Consider the following 21,822-nt stretch of genomic DNA (forward strand, 5'->3'; position numbering starts at 1 on the left):
ATTATTTCCAGAACTTTGAATTGTAGCCTACATAAGGATAAAACCTATGAATTATCTTAACTACTACTACTAGTTAACAAGAATTACAAGAAAACACCGGCTTTTGCCTCAAAGTGTGTTGCCTCTAATTTTCTGCCTTTAAAAAATATAAATATGGTTATAGTAGGCGAGTAAGACACCTGTGAAACCATCGTAAATATGCAACTGCATTATTTTTTAAAAAAGAACTAACTTTGCTTGTGCTTCATCCAGACTTTGGTCAGTAATAGTCATTATCTGATGTAGAATATCCCCGATATCTTGTTTTCTCCCGTCCGCGTCGGTCCCGTCGTGCATGTGCGCAGGCTGCAGACCCATGCCTCCATGCACCGAAAGGCCGGCCAGGTTCACGCCGGAGAGCGACTGCATCATCCTGGCTTGCTCGTCCATAGTCTGCCGCAACAGAATCAATGCGCTTCTTACGACCCAGACGAGAAGAGATTTCTTATGAAATCACATACAAACGCAATTCTTAGGTAGGTACGCTGATGAGGCTAATTATAAATCTCAACCAAATAAAAAAATAAAAACGATATATTTCTTGGACTACTCGTGGTTAACGAGAATGAATGATGACAAATCCAAGGATCACTTTTTCTTCTTGGAATATATATTTTTAATTCTCTCCACGATCCGAAGTAGGGCATCTAAATGTTTGGTCAATATTTATGTTCGCAGTTGTATAGGCAAAGTAGCCTAAATATAATCCTTTGAGTATTGAAAGCGTAAAGATGACAGTTTATGTCCTTTTGATCCTATTGGAATCTTCAAGTCAGTTGGTCTTTTTGTTTGATTCCCCGTCTTCGAAATGACTGCAATAGCCTATCTCCAGACGGATTTCTGGAATACGTTCTAAAATCTTCTTGCAAGTCTGTCTCCTCGTTAAAGTCGTCTTGCAAACTTGCCCAAATCCCCATTTATTTCAGAACACAAATTCCCCAACCAAAACTAGGAATAGCAAAACACAATGGAAATAAATAATACAAGCAATATAACGAGTCAGAACACACACATCACGATAGACATTATACTGTATTCCAAAGGAGCATGTTCACAAATGTTTTAATAAATTGAAAACGCTAAAGGAAACTGCCATAAAAACCAAATCAATTATAATGCTTAAGACGATGCTTATGATGTTAATGTAAACATCAACAATATAAACGCAGCCTAATTGAAAACTTTTACTGCACTGACAGGAAAAAAAACCCAAGGGGAAAAACAATAGCAAACAATGAATTGCAGTCTGTGGACCAATACACCAAAATGTATCCACGCTGGAATCTATGAGCCCAAATGTTTAAACTGCGTGCTTATAATTGTCGGCGGATGGCAGCGATAGTCAGCGACTGACAACGTGCCAATAATACTTGTTCAGTGCTGATATGCCAAAAACAATAGCATGGATAGAAAAACAATGCAAAATAATAAAGATGCCCGCTCCCAAGAGGTGGTGTCGGTATCATTCTCGCGGAATTCCCGAAATAAAAAAAACCGGCACAAGAAATGACATTAATAAAGAAAAAAGTATGCAGCAACTCGTTTACGAATCGATGAAAGCACGCGTGTTCAACTGTCCATAGCTTCACATGAGAACAGAGAAAAATTCGATCACGATAAACTCCCAGTAAAAAAAACGGCACATTAAACAAATTAGGCTATAAAAAAACAAGTGCGCTCACTGCAAACCCCACTTACGCACTGAAAGAACTGAAAGTGAATCTTCATTTGGACTCTCCGCCGTTGAAGCACAAGGCAATATTCTCCTACCTAGTCTTGCCCACAAGGTGGACCAGTAGAGACCATGTTTATATTATTGCAAATTGAGCTCAATCTCACCAATCCACATATACCTCTCTGGGATTGACAAATAGTACATCCAATCGGTATAAAGCATTTGACTGTAAAGCCCGTCCAATTAGCGTACAGAAACCTCAGAAGGTTTGTGCAAGCAGACACCAACTTCTGATTGGTCGTTACGACGGGTGACATCAACCGTATAAGCATATTGTGCTGTTCACTCCACCTTCTTTAGTTGCTATGGTAGCATGAGAAGTTTGGTTTGATATGGAGCGCCAATGTTTTATCTAACATCGCATCATTTTGAAACTGACGAATAACTTTTTCATTCGTAATGCGTGGAGCATTTGGTTGTATTGTTCAACAAGCATCTACAGAAGCTGGTTTGTTAGCTATAGGGAGATTATTGCAAACATAGACTTTTTTATGATGTCATATTAAATTCGAATGTTTGCCTTGTTACTATTGCCCAGGCTAGAATAATGCATTTACATTTCCCCGGTGGACCTCACACTTCATGGACAACATGTTATTGTACCATGAACATACATTAGATTCATATTTGATTAATCTCACCTCTGTAAGTGTAGTTTCTGCATTGGTAGGTGCCATAGGAAATAGTTCCAACCAAAAATAAGCCCAATTCTTTGAAGTATTAACTGGTTATATTCACACCTACAATAAAATTTAATTAAACATAAATATGAGATTAAAAACTGGTTGAAAGAATGAGGCTGACAACTATATATCTGTCAGAATATTTACAACACTACAAAAAGATAATTACTGCCATCAAGAAAAGTAATTTCATACCCTCGTATAGTATTATTTACATCTCAAATATGAATGTTTATTGTCAAACTAAAGGCAAATTAAATATCTTTCAATTCCTCGTACTTCACTGTGTATTGTATAGGAATATATTTTCTGATATATAAAATATTTTCTGCATGTGCATTTTACACTCAAGCATTGCCATGCTTTCCTGCTGAGGAGTTTCCCTGGTTAAGCAGGATCCTCTTCAGACATCAGGAGAGGCACATTTTTCTGCATATCTCTCTCTCTCTCTCTCTCTCTCGCAGTTTTTTACATTCTGGGATGCATTTGACATTCGTCAAAATTCCTCAGAAAACGTTGCATCACATTCATACTATTAATACATTACATTACAGGCATTTAGCAGATTTGAGCGAAACCAACATTTAAGTTTTCCTTCAGAAGATTTAAATTACCTTGTTTTTTTTTTTATATTGACAAACTACTGCTACATCAAATTCCTCATGAGAGCACAGCATTACCAGTAAACTGTGGGGTTTACAAATGTCAATGATTGCGGAAAGTTTCATTATAAACCGGTTCCTGATGTGCCGTTTTTTGTGCAGTAGATAAAGCTCTGCGATTGGTTATCTTCACAATCAATCCTAACATTCATGAAATATTATTGGTTTATTATATGTCAGTCAAACTCTTCGATGCTGTCCATTTGGCCGCGTCGATGATTCATTCGCACTTCCTGTTTGAAGGTAAACCAGTCAAAGCTGCTGTTGGATCTAAGAGGAAATATATTTCAGTGGAGTTTATTGTTTATTTTCTAACGGTATACCTGTTTTATAAACATAACTGAAATGAGACACTGTAAGTGGGAATACGAACAGCGGATACTGCGTCTTCTCGATATATATTTTCTTCGGGTCAGACATGCATAACGGTACGTTTCAGCTTCCTTGCTAAGGTGCAACCCCAAGAGGACATTTGCAGTTGGGATAAGGCCTAACGCTAGCTCGATAGCTATCTTGCTAGGTAAACCAAATTGTACGCTAAGTATACACAGTTTAGTGGCTTCTTTGACGCAAAAATGTTGCGGTCTATCTCAGATTATTTGTAACACTTGTAAGATTATCATTATCTGAATGCATATCCTGTGTTTTGCAATGCAGTGTCATCACAGACCCATAAAGTCAGAAACAGAAGTAGCTTGCTAATGTAGCTAGCTTACTACTAGCTAGCTATTTTGCCTGTTCTAGTTTGACTAGCTCTCTAACATTACATTAGCTAGGTAGCACCTTACAGTTAAACCAAAGTACGATAATATGTTGTAACAGCTCTCCAGAGTAAGGTATTATGTTGCCAGGCTAACTAGCTAGTTGCCTTCGAGTTAATTGCTGCCTATGCTTTGGCTCAACAACATCCGTGTGCAGTGTTTTTCCTTTGTGTTTAAGTTGTAAATAGTATTGTGTTCCAAATGTGAATAGGAATACGCGCGAACTGGTTTGCATGAGATGGGCTCGTTTATAAGTATCATTTGGCTAGCTTATCTATCTCTCCAACTATTCAGCAAACGTAATGTAATGGGACCTGGCTAACCTTATCTCAGTTAAATGCTTAGCTAATCGTGTGTATGGTAGTGATGGAGTGGTTGCTAGCCAGTTGCTTTCTTGCAATGGCTAATTGCAGGTGGCTGCGTTAGGTTGCCGATAATCATTGAGTCTCAAAACATTTGAGCATGTGTTGTCGCATCTCATATCGTCAGACATAAACAGCTGAAGTTAGCTAACTATCCGGCGATAGAAAATTCAGCACACTGTACAACTAGCTAGCTGATTCGCTAATTGAAACAGTCACACATATCACATGCTATTATGATTCTTATTTTTTAAATGCACTCAAATTTGTAAAAATAACATTCGGACTATCCACATAATAGGAGAAACCATGTTAATCTAGAATACCGCTGGAGTCGCCTTGAGTCCTTCCTCTGTATTTTTGTGACGGTTCACTTAATTTCATTCTCCCTTTTTATCTTGTGTTCTGAGCGGTCATTCACGGAATCGTATGATCCTTCATACAACAGAAGCTCATTTTTGGGTGCAGTACTAGGCAGAGTGGCAAAGAACCACTGTAGCAGTGCAAAACAGGACTGTCAATTCATAGCTGACATACACTACGTTTCCAAAAGCATGTGGACATCCCTTCTAATTAGTGGCTTCGGCTATTTCAGCCACACCCATTGCTAACACGTGCATAAAGTTAAGCATACAACCACGCAATCTCCATTGACAAACATTGGCAGTAGAATGGGTTGTACTGAAGAGCTCAGTGACTCAACATGGCACTGTCATATGATGCCACCTTTCCAACAAGTCAGTTAAACAAATTGCTGCACTGCTGCAGCTGCGCCAGTCAACTGTAAGTGCTGTTATTGTGAAGTGGAAGGAACAACAACAGCTCAGCTGCAAAATTGTAGGCCTCACAAGCTCATAGAACGGGACTGCAGAGTGCTGAAGCATGTAGCATGTAAATATCATCTGTCCTAGGTTGCAACACTCAATACAGAGTCACAAACTACCTTTGGAAACAATGTCAGCGCAAGAACTGTTCGTCAAGAGCTTCATGAAATTGTTTTCCATGCAGGACGGTAGATCTCCAGGAACAGGATTTTAGCAGCCCAGCTATAGGTGATTCGGGGATTGTGACAACGTGTAAAACTGTCATTATTTATTGTGCTCTACGAAAATGTATATAAATTCATATGGTTTCTTTATTATTAAACATTTTTAAAGTTATGGGGATTTAGGACCACATTTTCATTTAACAGTAATGCTCAACTTTAGCCTTTATGAATGTATATTCCAGCTATATCTTCTGGTTAGACGGCATGTTGCTCCCCAGTTTCTGTTTTTAACGCTTGTGTGGCAGTTGTAAAATCCTCTGGGGGGAAAAGCTGCAGTTATTAAATGACATGGAGCCTACAATGGCTATTTATAGAATGTTTATTCAGAAACGTTGGGGTGGGGGGTGGGGGGTGTTTAGATGTGGTGGAACACTTCACACAGATGGGATTTCTAAGCCTGCCGTTTACTTGCAAACTGGAGAGCATCCAGTGCCTTAAGATTTTAGAGTCTCTGCCTCTACTGTTCCACATAAACAAATTCTGCGTAAAGAAATGCTTCTCATATACATTCAGTATTTATGTTCTGCTAATTACCACCTAAGTCCTTTTGCTGTAGTGACAGAATTCAGCCTGAAAAACCTTTTGTATTTTGTTAATATTGTTGATGAATTCAAAACCCTCAATCAACCCCCACCCCCATGTTTATTTTTGATAAGGCTTAAACAACATTCACCTGTTGCACACTGCTAGGTGGAGCCGCCATGTGAAGTTGGGTTTGGGAGTAGAGTCAAAAGGCCCTTAAAACATTTGGGACAGGGCTCTCCAGGCCTGGCCCTGGGTAGCTCCAGGGTCATTTCACCTTAAAATTAGCAACTAATTCAGATATGTTTTATTAGTATAATCAACTGCTTTAATTAGACAATTATGCACTCTGTACCTGCTACTGTGCAATCAGTAAGTATGTGGACAGTGACACAATTTTTGTTGTTTTTGCTCTGCACACATTGGATTTGAAATTAATCTGTGAATGTGAGGTTAAAGACTGTAGTGAGGTTAGAGAATATGTAGCTAGTTCCCACATTTTGCATTGGTTCAACACAAGTCATTTTGTGGAGCACACTCCATTGTATTTGCACAGTGTGAATACCAGCGACATCAGCTGTCTTTGCTGACCCTTAACGGCATCGCTGTTTCTCCCGGTTGTCTGGCTCCCAGTTCACTCTCATTCATTTGACCTTGCTGAAATGAATAGTTTAAAAGTCAAACTTGCTATGAAGGATATAAGAGAGAGTACTAATGTCAACAAAAATTGTGTCACTGTCCAAATACTTATGGACTGCACTGTAAATTCAGTACAGGCTTTCAGGCCCTTCAGGACAGGGGTTGTGGGTCCCTATATTACAGGGTGTTAAAACAAAATGGCATCCGCCAGATTGACAAAGCAATGTTCCAAAGTAGCATAACACTGCCCTTCTACCCTGTATGTGGTATAGCTCGTCAATGAGACAGGCTGTCATTTATTTGGAGTGCATGCTTCATTTATTTTCTTATATTTTGCTGTGAGACACGCAGTAGTTGGGATGTCTAAGCGAAGCAAGTTCAATTTTGCAGGATTTTTCCATCACTCTTGTGGCTTTGTTCAAAACTAATGTAGAAACAAAACATTTCTGTAACCATTACTCTCTTGAACTGGCAAATTGGCAGAGCAACTTTTCTGCAGTGCCAACTCTGACTATCATTGAGAACCCTACATTGGTAAAGTCCCATAACATTTCCCTAACAACTGAAAACACACCTGTGTATCTTGCATTGGGGCTCATGTAACACTGAATTGGTATAGCCTATCTAACGCTGTCTTCAATTTCCTTTGCAACTTTAAAGCTATACATCCTCAATCTTCCTTTGGCACCCACCACAGCATAACTCTGTGTTGTAGGCTTATGTATTAATCCCCTCTGTTGCTGATAACTTTATATATTCACTTTAGTCACTGTTGAAAAGAGCTGGAACACCTGGGCCGGACATTTGTGTTTGTATGTGGGTTACGTTTCCCTGTCCATGGTGCTGAAGGGTGGGTACCTCAAACAGAGCCCCAAAATGGGGCAGCCCTCTGTGCTTCACCCTCACATCTCTCAAGGGTGATGGACTATCTGTGATTTATCTTGCCTGCCACTCATTTTGTGTTGAGTCTGTGGTAACTGTATGCAACTGGGTTTTGGAGTGAAGCAGTCTAATATAAGGCCCCCTGTCGGTGAAACCTTTTTGTGTTTGCATCATGAAAATCTTGCATCACCACCTCTGCCTCTTGTGCTGCACCAGTTCTGAGGCAAGTGCCTTGGTGCACTCTAACATGCACGTCTTTGAGTGTGGGAGGAAACCGGAGTACCCAGAGTAAACCCACACGAACACGGGGAGAACATGCAAACTCTGCACAGAAAGGCCCTAAGCTGAGATTCAAACCCACAACCTTCTTGCTGTGAGACAGTGCTAACCACTATGCCACCGTGTCCGCCCGCATAGTGGTTACATACACACATAGTATGGAGGACTGTGTGTGTATGTATGTACACCTGTACAGCTGGGACTTGCAGTTACAAGGCGAAGCAGTGAATAAGATGTCATGTCTCACTCAGGCATGTCTCTGTAGAGCCATAATTGCCAGTCACCAAATTGGCTTGTTAATTAGGAGATTAGTGTTTTTCTCCTGGCACTAGATTTGTGGTTTAAGTGAGGACAATATCGGGCACATTTTTCTCAGTGTTGTCTGCCTCTCTTATGGTTTTTAAATTTTATTATTTTTATTTATTTATTCATTATTATTATTATTGTTATTATTATTATTATTATAATTATTATTATTAATAAAAAAAAAACCACATTTCAAGACTGTCTTGCATTTTATTTTGGCGCAGATTTATGGCTTGTTATGCATGTGTCACCTCAGTATGAATATAGGCTAACTCTTCTTTATTGATTACATGTAGGCCTATTGCCCAGGGACTACGGGTGGAAATGAGCAAATTGCTATAACCCGGTGCATTACATCTTTCCTTGTTTTATATAAGGTTAATGTTCTTTGTACACTGTCCCTGTTTAAATAAACTAAATAAATAAATTTGTATTTTCTGAAATGGTATGAGATTAATTGGCTCCTGACACTTATAAATAAATGATGATGTATTTTAAAATAAAATTCCACAGGGCCACGATGTTACGGGCATTTTCAGTCTGGTCCCATTTCAAGATCTGTTCTGAAACAGAGCAGTTTTCAAAAAAAAAAAAAAAAAACCCTGTACCATTTGACAGCTGTCATGTTTTGTTTGATATTGATGTTCCTGCCAAATGAAGTCTGGCCCATTTTGATGTACGATGCAGAATACTCCTGGAGTTCTTGACGGAAAACAAAGACACAAGGTTGAAGTGCAAGATGGTTGCCGTAGATACCATGATGCACCCGGTTGCATTTCTTTGATCCATTTGGTGTTCTCTGCCAAATTTATTTGACCGTGAGAATTGAGGCACCACAACTATCCTCTAGCGCTGGTCATTTTGACAGTAAATGTTACTGTCTCACTATGTGTTGAGCAGCCTACACCCAAAAAACAAACGCATTACTGTTGTGTTCTGTCCTAGTCTCAGAGCGATTGCTTTCATACTGGTTTGGGTTGCGTTTCAGTGGCAGTTGAGCCAAGACCTCCAGTTTCATGAAAAATAAAATAAATGAATAAAATTAGTAGCCCAAATAAAAATCTACTTCTCTCCCGCTATCAGGAAATTTGAAGTGGGATCCTGGAGGCAAAATGACCCGATAACCTTCTTGTTTGTCATTCCTAACCTATGCTTAAAATTTTATTCAGACATGAATCTGCCATTCTTAACAGCCCTGCCCCACCTTCACCACCCCCCCTTACCCCCCACCACCCCTCACGTCTATGCGCCTAAACCAAACCTACTCCTGAATCCTCAGCCAAGGTAGATAAATGTTAAGAAGGAACTATAAAAGATACTAGTGCCGGTTATTAGGCCTGGCTGGCTGTTAACTCCCCAGGTAGCCTTTAGCCCATTCACAGCGTGGGAGGTAAGCCAGCAAACCGCTAACAAGGTTATAAACGGCCAATTAGCAGGTGGACTTTTATGTGATACATTGATGGGATGGCAGTAATTTTTGACTGGGAGTTTATGGACCCTCTCTCGACATGTTAACGACCTGTAGTCGCCTTGGCAAACATACATGTGGAGAATGGACGTGTGTGTCTTCAAAACCATGCTGTAGATAAAGCATATGGTTGGGAGTGGGGCGGGGGGAGGTCCTGGCATTTAAGTTGCTTGAAGTAGCCTAAATAAATGAGTGTGATGCTGGAGACCTGTGTAAGCTCTTGAACATTAAGCCTGCGAACCCCCAAGGATGGTGGCACACGCTGACATCTTACCTTTCCTCTCCTACAGGAGGGCACCCATGGTCCAACATGGAGACAAGAAAATAATCCCCCACAGAAGAAAGAGGCGACGGCATCTCCCTGATTCCTGCAGAGAGTGAGAGAGTGAGGGAGAGAGAGGAAGTGAGTGAGAGACAGAAAGACAGAGGGAGCAAGAGGGAAAGGGGGCAAGAGAGAAAGCGGGAGTACAAGGGAACGAGAGAAAGGAAGAGAATAGAAAGAGAGAGAAAAACGGCTGAGAGAGAAAGATTGGGGGAAATAAAAAGAGAGAGAGAAAGAGGGAGAGGGGAAAGAGGGAGACGGAGAGGGAGAGAGAATGGCATTCCTGGACAACCCCGCCATCATCTTGGCGCATATCCGGCAGTCCCACGTGACCAGCGATGACACGGGCATGTGCGAGGTCGTCCTGATCGACCACGACGTGGACCTGGAGCGGTGCCAGCAGTCCTCCGCCCCGGGGGACGGGGGGCGGGGCATGTCCGGGCCCAGCTCCCTGGGGGACGGCGGTGCCGGTGAGACCCAGGGCTGCGACCTGTCCCAGTCCGTTGACATAACCTCCAGCTGGGACTTCGGCATCCGCCGGAGGTCCAACACAGGTAGCTCCTCCTCCTGCGACCTACCCCTCCCCGTCTCACAAGGGGTGACAACATGGGCATAAGTCAGTTGATATCACCTTATATATTATTGTAGACTAACCAGGTGGTTGACTCCATATTCTTAACATTGAAAGTTTAGTCTCCGTTCCATTGAAGCTTTCCAAATTCATGCATCTTCTAATAATTTGTGAGCAAACCAGAGACTCCTGTTTCTAACTACAACCTCCTGTAGTTAAGAAAAAAGGGAGGACCAGAAGGGACATAGGAGATGACCATTGGTAGTCTAATAACATCTGTGATGTGGTCTTGCAGAACACCTAGAAGAGCTCCACCAATCATGGAGTATGTTTGTCACAAGCAAAATAATCATGTAACCATGATTGGTGGATACTTTCTGGCTAATTCTGGAGATTCCCACAAGAGTCATGGAAGTGCTGCCAGAAAGTGTCCACTAATCAGGATCAGTGCTGACCCACGGGTTGTTACCAGCACAGTTCATGACTGGTAGAGCCCCTCTTTGTTTTTTGCCAGAAAGGTGACATCACGGCTGTTTTACCCTATTTGTATTATCCTTGCATGAACCAGGAAGACAGCCCAGGTGTCCAGTCAAACCTCAGGGTGTTTTGTCCTTAAATTTGAGTTCACATATTAAGCACGTCTTCCTTGTTTTATTTATTTATTTATTTATTTGCATTTAATGTTTGTAGATAATTGTGAGTTCTGTATGTAGCCTATTTGTTATTTTGTTTTACATGAACCGTTGCATCTTTTATGACATCATCTTAATATCACTGTGACTTTGCAATGAACTATGGGAGGCACAGCTTAAAGTTTAAAACATAGCAACAGAATTTCTCAGCTGACTAAGGCACAGGTAACCCCACACTATAGATGACAGATTTTGAAATGATAAAGTTAATTACAAGCAGCCGAGAGAATGGCTGCTGATGTACCTGGAGTTGGGAGCTTGGTTCCTCGTGCCTATTTCATTATGTGCGATTTGTCATCGTAATAGCAGCACTGTTGTCGAGCAGGGTACTGCTTGTATTGTGCTCTGTGTGTGTTATTTTCTGCAGACAGGGCTACAATATTCCTTTAAGTTCAACTGGACAAATTTAAGGACAAAACACATTGTATGGTGATTGAATGGAGACCTTAGGTATCCTTCTTATTTCTTAATTCTTCTGCTTCTTTTTTTAAATCAGCTATGCTTTCCTGTAGATAATTTTACATAGCTTACTGTTCTCTGTTGTCTGCTTTGTGCCTGTTTGAATATAGCTGATTTTATTTCTGAAATGTAATGAACACTTGTAAACCTGTTGGTATACAGGAGAGTGCTTTTGGATGTATGTAGGGCAGTGTTTCAGCGGGGGTCATGTGTGGGAGATTGGCGCAGCTGTTTCAGTTGGATGCCATTGCAATCAAGAGGCTGCTTTGGGCTTGATTTACATGCAAATGGAAATGATGCCTTGATTTGCACGTTTGCTGCAAAGCGGTTGATTAGTTCTGTTTTTTTTTTTTTTTTTTTTGATGGTAATTTGTGCCAATTTTTCTTTCTTTTTTAGTTAACCCTTTCACTCATAGAAATGACCCTGGGGATTAAATGGTAAAAAAAGGGTTAACAATTAAAACATTTCAGAATAAATGTTTTAATTACTACAGAGGAAAATTGCATCAGTGGTGTTTAGAAAAGCAAATAAATTGCTGAAACAAAAAGTGTCAAGTTCAGTTAAAAGGAACATGTGTTTGGTGAAAGGCTGCCTTGTTTGAAATTCATTAGTAATGGAACACATTAGGCTAGTCTTTGCAGATGATTTTAGATTCTGTGTTTCTGAATGCTCAGTGGACATTCACTCTAACAGTGATGTGTTTTACTTTGAATTAGCTACTGCCAGTTTTGGCAGTTGCCAATGTTTTGTAAGGGAGAAAGGTAGCTTTTGATTAAATTTGTTGGGTATGCCCAATGAATAACCAATGGACAAACACATTGCAGTTAGACTGTGCAGAGGACGCTGAGAGGAAGATAAAAGCAAATTAAATTTACCACTCTGGTTTTAGTGAATAGTGTAAGAAATCTATCAGAAAGTGCAAAATAAATGCACCAAATTTTATTGATTGTTGTTGAACGTCTTTGGAAAAGAAAACCAAAGGGTTCATGCTGAAGACTTTCAGAATATGAGGAAAAACTGCATGAAAAGCTGTTCAGCCCACCATTTTGGCTCCTCATTTCACCTGCACCTATACGACAACAACCATCCTCTTACACAAAATGGCAGCGAAACTCATTAAATAAGGCACCTTTAGCTGGTAACTAGTTGTGTTTATGAGTGGAAGGGGGTGAGGCATTTGCCAGTCTTTCCTTGCAGGGGGGTGTGGTCACCTTTCAGGTGTCTTAAGGTCTTCCAGGTTCCTGGGCATCAGACTGCTGTATTTTCTGGTGCAGCCATGGGCATGGAACCCTGAATGGCCTGGCACTCCTCTGTAGGGTTGGTGCTGGGCGGTGCTGTTAGTTTTTCCTGGGAAACGTGAAGGAGGTGGGGGTAAGGTGATGAGGGTGGGGGAGTCCAAAGGCTGCCCCAGGGCCTGGAACTTTGGGCTCCCCCCCTCCCCAGTTCTGTTTTTGGGTGCCATGTTGTTGGTGGGGCTTGTGCCAGTTTTCTTGCCCAGAGAAAACAAAATAAAAAGATGCTCCAATGAGGCTGTCTCTCCAGGGAACCCAGGCAGACGTGAGAGGCCCGGGGCAGCCGGTAAGCATTGTGGTGAGACAGGGAGAGCCGCACGGCCACAGCCATGTTCACTGCCCTCGCCCGTTACCCACTCTACCCAACAGAGCCAACCTGCTGCCTGTCCATTCCCAAGCTACCACCCACTCTACCCAATAGGGCCAACCTGCTGCCTGTCCATTCCCAAGCTACCACCCACTCTACCCAATAGGGCCAACCTGCTGCCTGTCTATTCCCAAGCTACCACCCACTCTACCCAATAGGGCCAACCTGCTGCCAGTCCATTCCCAAGCTACCACCCACTCTACCCAATAGGGCCTACCTGCTGCCTGTCCATTCCCAAGCTACCACCCACTCTACCCAATAGGGCCAACCTGCTGCCTGTCCATTCCAAAGCTACCACCCACTCTACCCAATAGGGCCAACCTGCTGCCAGTCCATTCCCAAGCTACCAATCCCATTGCCAACTTACTGCCAACCTGTGACTTGATGTCTGTGTATAGTGCGCATTGTCCTAGCCAATTGCCCAATTTGATTAATTGTAGCAACATTATGCCAGCCTTATGCCAACATACTGCCAACCTGTTGCTTAATGTCAATGCATGTATTTGCTTCAGAGTGTGAAACATAGCAGCATTGTGCAATGTCCTCACTTTTCATCCATTCTGCTCAATAGTGGCAATCACACACCCGACCTACTGTCAACATGCTACCAACCTGTGACTGAATATCAGCTTATTTATCTGAGAACAACACATAGCAGCAGTGTGCCACGCACTCCCGTTTTCTCCAATAGAGGCAACCTTATTGCCAATTACTGCCAATGCATTGCCAACCTACCATCACCCTGAGATACTGGGCTCTATTTTTCGAAATCAGTGTCGTGGCAGATGTCCTCCCACTCTGGTGCACAATGAGTTATGAAATTATCAAACGCCCATAATGTCAGCATTTTTATCTTAAACTACAAAACATAGCAGCGATGTTTCCTTGGTGTTTTTAGTCAACCAAAACAAAAAATGCCTTCCATTTACAGTGAAACGACGTGAAGTAGCTAAGGTTTGAGATTTTTTATGGGAAAATATGCCAGTAAATATCCGAGATATACGCAGCAGTACGGAAATAATTGTATATCCTCTAGAAGACTGCTTATTCATTTTAGAATATTTCTGGTTTTGTGCTGCATGATGCGTGTCCTACACAAAAGCAGCAGTTAAATGCTAGCGTGTGAATGATGCCCAGAGTTGTTTTACTCTCTGTTCCTGTTTACACTATGGCAGGTGGTATCTCAGCACATTATGACAGCTCTTTATTAGCAGTATCATCAGAAAACAATTCCATTTTGTCACTGACCGGTTGTACCACTGTTTGTCAGGTTTTGATAAGGGGCTTGCGTATTGTTTAAAAAGAGACATTTCTTAATGGAGATGTACACTGACAGTTTTTTTTTTAATTGTTTGTTCTGCGAAGGGAGACTATTGCCTAAAATGAGTGAATAATAATCACTAACTGTATTTGGTTAGGTTTTTTCTCATGTGGGATACATGTATTGTATCTTTTGCTTCCATTTTGATCACCAGTACATTAAATGTCAGGGCTTTTACAGTCCTCTCACCATCAGCGTGTCCTTTTGATTGTGTACTTGTGTTTATGAAAATATGCCTGCAGGGGGCAGTAGAAAAATGAAGGACCTTCAAAATGGCAACAGACAGTCGTAAATATGGGACAGAGCAGCCCATAAAGGAGAAATAAGAACATTTATTGAGCTTCTAAATGAGTCTGTCTCTCTGGGGCACCCAGGACAGAGTGATGGTGAATGAATGCTAGATACACTGCAGCTAGTGTGCAGTAGTGTAGTGTATTTTGAAATATGGCAAATTCTAAGGAAACTTTTTTTGTGGGGGGTGAGGGGGGGGGGAATGAGGGAAAGTCAAATGCAGAAAAAAAACTGCATTTCAGCAATTTTGAAAGCATGCTGAGGTAGAGTTAGAAATGTCTGGACTGAGAGATTTCAGTGAGCAGTGAGCAGAGAAGTTTATCTATAAAAGTTTATCTATAAAAGCATTTTCATTGTTAAAAATTAGACTCCCTTGTATGATTTTTTTCAACATCACTAACAATGATTTCTACATACAAAATCATACACTTAACCTTGAAGTTCACTTTTAATATTCCGTCCTGTGCCGTATTACTCTGATGATGTCCTGAAAGCTTTACCACTTTAATATCAGTTATGAATAAGCATTCAGCAGCCTGACGGATGTTTTTCCCCCAGACGTTAACTGCTGACTTTTACTGTTTGAAAATAAAAGGGAAGAAATGAAGTGAAGAAGTTCCTGTGCTTTGGCCTGAGGGGTTATTTTTTGCGGTAGCAACTTGAAAGTGTTTCAGGTCGTCTCCGCGGAGCGGAGAATCACTGCGCATGTGAGGAAGAGGAGGAGGAGGAGGAGGAGCACTGCATCCACTCTTTCAAGCGGAAATCACATTTTCATTAGACTTTCATGAGTTACATTATAAAAAGAAGAACTGAGCCTCTATTTTTATTCAGATCTGGTTTAGAAAAACGGTTAAATTGATGTGTTAAGAATTGTAATGATTGACTTTGAAGACATTTTGTGTTTTACTTTTTTTTTTCTCTTCCTCTTAAAGCTCAAAAGCTGGAAAGACTGAGGAAGGAACGTCAGAATCAGATAAAATGCAAAAACGTGCAGTGGAAGGAGAGGAGCTCTTCACAGTCAGGTAGGCCTGTTTCATCTGCCCTCCCAGGAAGGGGAGTCTCACTTTTCTACAGCCGGAAAATACACTCAGTCGAATGCGGTCAGCACATTTCCACCATTTACACCGCTTGTAGTTTGTTTTTCTGCCTCACATTTTACACAGATTGTCACAAGACCCTTAATAGGAAAATATATGCTTTATGCTTGAAATTGTTAAATATTTGTTAGGCTGAAATGGCTCATCAGCCGAAGCCTGACTTGGCAGTTTTAAACTAGATACTTGTGATGGGAGAGTGAGTCTTCATAGACCCTGTAATGGGCGTGGCTACAATGTGATGTCAGACTGACTCAAAACCAATGGAAATTGCTGTCCAGGGCAAAAGACTGAGCTGATCTAATCTGTGAGTTCTTGATACAGGCTTTATATAATGACTTCATTTTGTATTTCATAATTGCTGCCACTGGAATTTCAGATATGATTCAAGGAGAGTGCATTTCGGTTAATGTTTGTGTTCTTAACATAAGCAACTGTAACTCATACTTACTTGTGCACATGTAAAATTGGAGCCTTGGTGTGGTTGCTCCAGTCCAGCATGGTCCTGTTCGGGCTGTTTTTAACCCAATCCCCCCCTTCCCCGTGGCAGCGGAAGACATGGGCTCCCTGTTTGAGAAGAAGGATTTCCGGGACCGTCCTCGGACCGCGGGGCGGCAGTCTACCCTCTCCCTGAGGCTGGAGCAGTGCCCCCAGCAGCTCAACAACCCTTTCAATGAGTACTCCAAATTCGACGGCAAGGTGGGTGCTCCCAGGACCCTGCACGACCCTGGGCCGATACCTACTGCCCCTCCCTGGACACCCCGTCCTTCCCGCACGGGGCCTTGGATTCATTTATATTCATTTTCAGTGGCAAGATTCAGCCAGTTAGCATCCCGCCAAAACGGGTGTGCTCGAACTGACGGAAATGGGAATGCAGAGCTCTGGGCCACGTGATCACAATGAGTGCTGACCTAGGATCAGTTTTGTCTTTGAGCTCATAATGGATAGGATTAGGGTACGAACAGGGTGAAACTGATCCTAGAACAGCACTCCTACGTTGAGACGCATTGTGTGTACCGGCCCAAGTCTGAGAGAGAGTCGCTGGAATGGCAGATTTCAGGGTAAGTGCAAGCGTGATTTCTAGTGCAAATTAGGAGGCAATGAGCATAACTGAAGTTTATGGTGTAGTCTCAGTGGAAACCCAATCAGAGCTGACCTGCTTTGATGTTACAATGGGAATGCCCACTCGCTGGATGACTTGGGAACCAGGCTAACCGCTGCATGGTCGCGAAATGTCTCCTCTTTCACCAACACGAGAGAGCGAGAGAGAGAGAGATGGAAGGAAGACAGGAGAGAGAGAGAGAGAGATGAGAGAGAGGAGAGAGAGAGCACACTGCAGTAACGGCACGCTGAGTAAATGTCACCATGCGTTACTCCGCCTTTTAAAGGGAATTTTCCGGATAGCGTAAAGGTCAAGCCGCCGCCGTTGCGCTCGCACCGCTCTCTTTGTCCTCGCGATCCGCCACATCGGATTTAGCGGCTATCGTGCGATTTGCAGCGAATTGCGTTTCTGTCAATGAACTCTTGAGTACAAGCTCTTTAGGGACTGATTCCATGTCAAGTAAAAAAAAAAAAGAAAAAAAAAGGAAGAGACATTGTTTTTTCCCCTCTGCTTGCACATCATATTCTTTGCTTCCATTTTTTAGATGCATTTATGAGTGATACAGCCTTCGCAGTGCTCACTCCTTACATATCATCTGTTTTCTTGCGGAAAAACCTTCCATCTACAAAAAAAAAATGTAGTCGGGAGCAGCGGAAAAAAACCTGCTTCTCGTTCCCTTTTGCCTGTATAGCATTATGTTTTAGGCACGTGGGGCTCTGTACCAGCTTTATTAGCTGCAGAGTTATGAAAGACTGGCCGTACCTAGAGAACGTGCAGTGTGTGGTTAAAGCAGAAGCGGTGTGAAACGGACAGGCGAGGAGGGACACAGTCAGTGGTTACCGTCTGCCGTGTGAGAGGGGCTAACCAGTGGCTGCTCGGGTGAAGGTCGGGGTTGCTCGCCTGGCGGCTGTTCATTCGGTGATTCGGCTGCAGGCGGTTGGGCCGGGTGTGCCGTGAGTGGCGGGCGAAGGGGCGGTAATCAGGTCCTTCCCCCGAAACCTCAGTAGAGGCCTCCAGGTACAGTGGTGCCTACCCTCAAACTATTCCCTTTGCACGATCAACTATTGTCAGACAAGAACCTTTGTTTGACCACTACACCAGAGTTTAAGCTTTGAAAGGCACAGGGCTTAAAAATGTGAAAAGGCGTACATTTCTCTGACAGCGATTAGATCCGAGAGATTGGACATATGGGGAGAAAAGAGAGAGAGAGAAGAACTGCTAGGTAAAGAACGTGACTCATAACGCACTTAAGTTCTGACGCACGTCCAGAATTATTTTCTTTCCGCAAAGGTTAAAACCCACGCTAAACGATCTGCTGACCGTGAGTAAGATCTCATTTTGGTTTCGCTTCTCCGATACCTTCATTAATTGCTCGGCGCTGAATTAAAACTGCAGCCGGTTCCCATAGTAATTAACTGGAGAGTATTAGGAGGCTGTAATTCACATTAAAGTAAGCTTTTAATAGCTCAGTCTAGGTAATGAGTCCAAAAGAGCATGTATTAATAAGAACAGTCAATGGCTGTAATAAAGCGAAACAACTTTTAAATTAAGATCCATTTTCTGTGGAAAAGGATTTAAGAACTGCACTCTTGCCATTTCTGCTAATGGGGGCTAAAAGTTGAGCACTAATGGTTGCTCAGAATAGATTATGGTGAAAAGATTTTTTTCTTGGTTAAATTAGTGAGCGGAGGGAGCCATCTCTTGCTTAACGCAGTAAATCGATATGACAGTGCAGTTCTTATCACAGGTTTGTGTGCGCAATCCTGAACGGCCTGTAATAGTATGATTAAACAGCCTAGTCTTTTCTTTCCAGGTGCAAAAATACATATGTGGTGTCTCTCACACACATACACTTGTGAATACACACACACATACAAGTGTGCTATGCACACACATATGAAACCCCTACCCGCCCCCCAGCACATACACATACACCATTACACACACGCACTCATTCACTTGTACATACTTGCACACATGCTGTTATGCACGCACACACACACCCACAGGACCCACCAGCCGAGAGCGGGCAGCAGAATAGCAGGAGGGGGCTCTGCCGCCCCCTGCGCTCCCTGCGTTTGCCTGGTTAGTGGGAGGACAGTTTCTCACTCTGACCGGCGTTAGCAACGCAGCCGCCCTCAGTGCTCACTTTCATTACATCACGCGCATGCGGAGCAGACCAGACGGCCTCCTCACGGGGTAACTTATGGAGCTCGGCTGTTACAGATGAGCCCTGCGTGCTTACAGAATCGCACATCTTTACTCGGTCAGTTAAAGGGGAGGTTCACTAAACGCATTACCCCACGAGTGGCTTTGAGCTTGCAACCTCCCACAAACAAACTTCACAGCTCTGGCTCGCAGTATTTTAATATAGCGCCCGGCACACGGTTCGGCTGCACAACTCCTGTGTGTATTTGCGCACACCCAGTGATGTATGATCTATGGAAGTGCGTGCAGATCGGGCCTGCCAGGGAGCAGCAGCAGCAGAAAACAGCAGAAAGCTATTTGTTTGTAAATGTTGGAATGCATTAAGTTAGCGTAGCTGGAAGCGGTGAAGTGGCTGGTGTATATTGCCGTGCCCCTCTGTGATACGGGGAGATTGCTGCCCTGACTGAAAATGATGAAAGATGTGCCTGCAGGAAACTCGGGGAAGCTGGTGTGGAGCTTGGAGATTAAACTCAGCATCATCAGCATATCTGCGTGTCTCCTAATGAGCGCGCGCACGCAGATCTGGGAGGGTTTCCAGGTACCTGTAAGTGTGCGGTTGTGGGAGCGCTCGGGTGGCACACCGTTAGGGTCCACTCTCTCCTCGGGGGGAAGTGCGATGTGGAGGTTCTCCCCGAGCGTTAGGCCGCGCTTCGGCAGCGGGAATCGATTTGCGCGGATCGAGGCGTGACTGGCTTGCCCGCCCGACGGTCTTGGTTTTCGATCCCTTTTGATCGCACAAATCGACCACACCTCCTCTTTCCCTGTGAGGCTCGGTTTTGAACCTGAAAGCTGGCCCAGAATGTCCGCCACTTTCCTGATCCTCTCCCCCCCCACCCCCCCACCCCGGGTGTTTTCCCTTCTTAGTGGCTTTAAAACCTTTAGTTCCAGGCCTGCTTCTCTTTGCTGCAGCACAGATACACAATGAGTGGAAAAGCCTTTTAGCTTTAATTCTTCCAGGGTTATATCTTCTGTCTGCTTTGCCGAGAAAAACTTTTCTTGGCAAAGAAGCAATATGTTTGCTTTGGCTCGGACATGAATTGCTTTCTTCTGTCTGTGGTTCCTTTGATCCCATTTAAAAAAATAAAAACATTAAGGTCAGAATGTTTACTCAACTGGTGATTTCACCTCCAGGTACTAAAGGATAAGGCGCAAACAGAAATCAAAGAAACTCCCGCACACTGTGTTTCTAGAAAGGTTTGCTTATATACTGCTGCATTGTTCAGTAGAATTTCTATAGAACATCAAACACATGAATGGGAATAGGGAAGAATTCAAAAGTGCTCAAAATGGGCAAGGAGAGGTAAAAAAAAAAAGCACCCTGACCTATACATTTTCAAGAAGTTATTTTGTTAGATTTCTATTTGTTTGTGATGTAAAAAAATTTTAAAAGGAGGGGAAATGAGTGCTTGTGTAATTTAGGTCAATGTTCATGCCTGGCTGGTGGGCCTTTCCGGAATAGTCTGTGACCTCATCTTTTATTTCCATACGGCAGTGTTGATCTCTCCTCCTGTTTGTTTGTTTTTTTAAAGCCCTCCATCTGTCACATGACATGTGGGGGGGCTCCACTAATTTTGGAGTCCATGAAACCTCCATCTCCTGTTGCTGTTGATGTCTCTTGCTGCCTGACTCCCGCCCTCTCTGCTCCCCCCCCCCGTGCAGGGCCACATCGGCACGACCGCGACCAGAAAAATCGACGTCTACCTCTCGATGCAGACGGGGCAGGAGAAGCTGCACCCCATGACGGTGGTCACCATGGCTACCGCCCGAGTCCACGACCTCATCGGCCTCATCTGCTGGCAGTACACCAGTGAGAACCGCGAGCCCAAACTCAAGTGAGCGCCGAGCCTGTCCCCGTTTCGCATTACCCCACTGCCACTCATAACATTTCATGCAGTGAGAGTTCACATTTTAGCAGGATGTGAAATGTTCAAAGTTAATATATTTTATATGAACATCCGACCCCTGTCTTTCTCTCCCCCCCAGTGAGAACGTCAGTGCGTACTGCCTGCACATTGCTGAGGATGATGGGGAGGTGGACACCGACTTCCCCCCGCTGGACTCCAACGAGCCCTTCCACAAGTTCAGCTTCGGCACCCTGGCCCTGGTGGAGAAGTACACCTCCCCGGGCATGGCCTCCAAACAGTCGCAGTTCGTCAGAATGTAAGTGCAGTCTCTGTACGAATGCGGTGTCTTTATGGGAGTGCACGTGCAGTCTCTCTTTGGAGAAATGTAAATGCAGTTTCTCTGAATTCACGTAAGTGTAGTCTCTGTGTATGAATGTAAGTGTAGTCTCTTTGTATGAATGAAAGTGTAGTCTTTTTGTATGAATGTAAGTGTAGTCTCTCTGTATGAATGTAAGAGCAGTCTCTTTGTATGAATGCATGTTTTCTGGAGGACCCTGTGCTCTGCTGAATCTGTAGAGGGTTCTGCAACAGTGAGCCTGGCTGGTGGCTTTCCATTCAGGCAGCGGTTCCCTTAGCCAGCTTCGGGGATATGTGTTTGAGAGAGAATGTCTTTGTGTGTGTGTGCTTGTTGTTGATAGGGTCTTGGTATCTTGTTTGTGGTTATTGGCTTACACAGCTCCCGAGCTTTGCGTGTATTTATATATTTCAGCGTCTGGCCGTGCGATCTGTTCTCCAGGGCGCACGCTGTTCTGGCAGGACTTCTCATCACTGTTTTCCCAGCCAGTCCGTCCCTCTTCTGCCAGGGTGTGGAG

The 21,822-nt window shown here is 43.2% G+C and overlaps 2 protein-coding genes across 9 annotated transcripts in view; one reads left to right on the top strand and one right to left on the bottom strand.

Moving 5' to 3' along the window:
* The window catches only part of LOC118212568 (pre-B-cell leukemia transcription factor 3-like), a 63,819-nt gene extending 54,077 nt beyond the window's left edge, over nt 1–9,742 (bottom strand). For 2 of the 7 annotated variants that reach the window (XM_035390561.1, XM_035390559.1), the window contains exons 1-2: nt 1,738–1,842; nt 233–432 (exon numbers count right to left, since the gene is read on the bottom strand). In XM_035390561.1, coding sequence (XP_035246452.1) covers nt 233–432; nt 1,738–1,767 — 230 coding nt within the window. In that variant the 5' untranslated portion in view covers nt 1,768–1,842. Of the gene's footprint in view, nt 1–232; nt 433–1,737; nt 1,843–9,660 lie in introns of those variants that run through there. The other 5 variants (XM_035390564.1, XM_035390560.1, XM_035390563.1 and 2 more) reach the window with 5 other exon arrangements.
* Nucleotides 9,743–9,832: 90 nt separating this feature from the next.
* The window catches only part of mapkap1 (MAPK associated protein 1), a 28,734-nt gene continuing 16,744 nt past the window's right edge, over nt 9,833–21,822 (top strand). Inside the window, exons 1-6 of one of the 2 annotated variants that reach the window (XM_035390557.1) lie at nt 9,833–10,262; nt 12,974–13,009; nt 15,635–15,724; nt 16,347–16,495; nt 20,766–20,938; nt 21,090–21,266. In XM_035390557.1, coding sequence (XP_035246448.1) covers nt 9,983–10,262; nt 12,974–13,009; nt 15,635–15,724; nt 16,347–16,495; nt 20,766–20,938; nt 21,090–21,266 — 905 coding nt within the window. In that variant the 5' untranslated portion in view covers nt 9,833–9,982. The remainder of the gene's footprint in view (nt 10,263–12,973; nt 13,010–15,634; nt 15,725–16,346; nt 16,496–20,765; nt 20,939–21,089; nt 21,267–21,822) is intronic. The other variant, XM_035390558.1, reaches the window with a different exon arrangement.

Source organism: Anguilla anguilla, chromosome 14, assembly GCF_013347855.1.
Source record: "Anguilla anguilla isolate fAngAng1 chromosome 14, fAngAng1.pri, whole genome shotgun sequence".
NCBI lineage: Eukaryota > Metazoa > Chordata > Actinopteri > Anguilliformes > Anguillidae > Anguilla > Anguilla anguilla.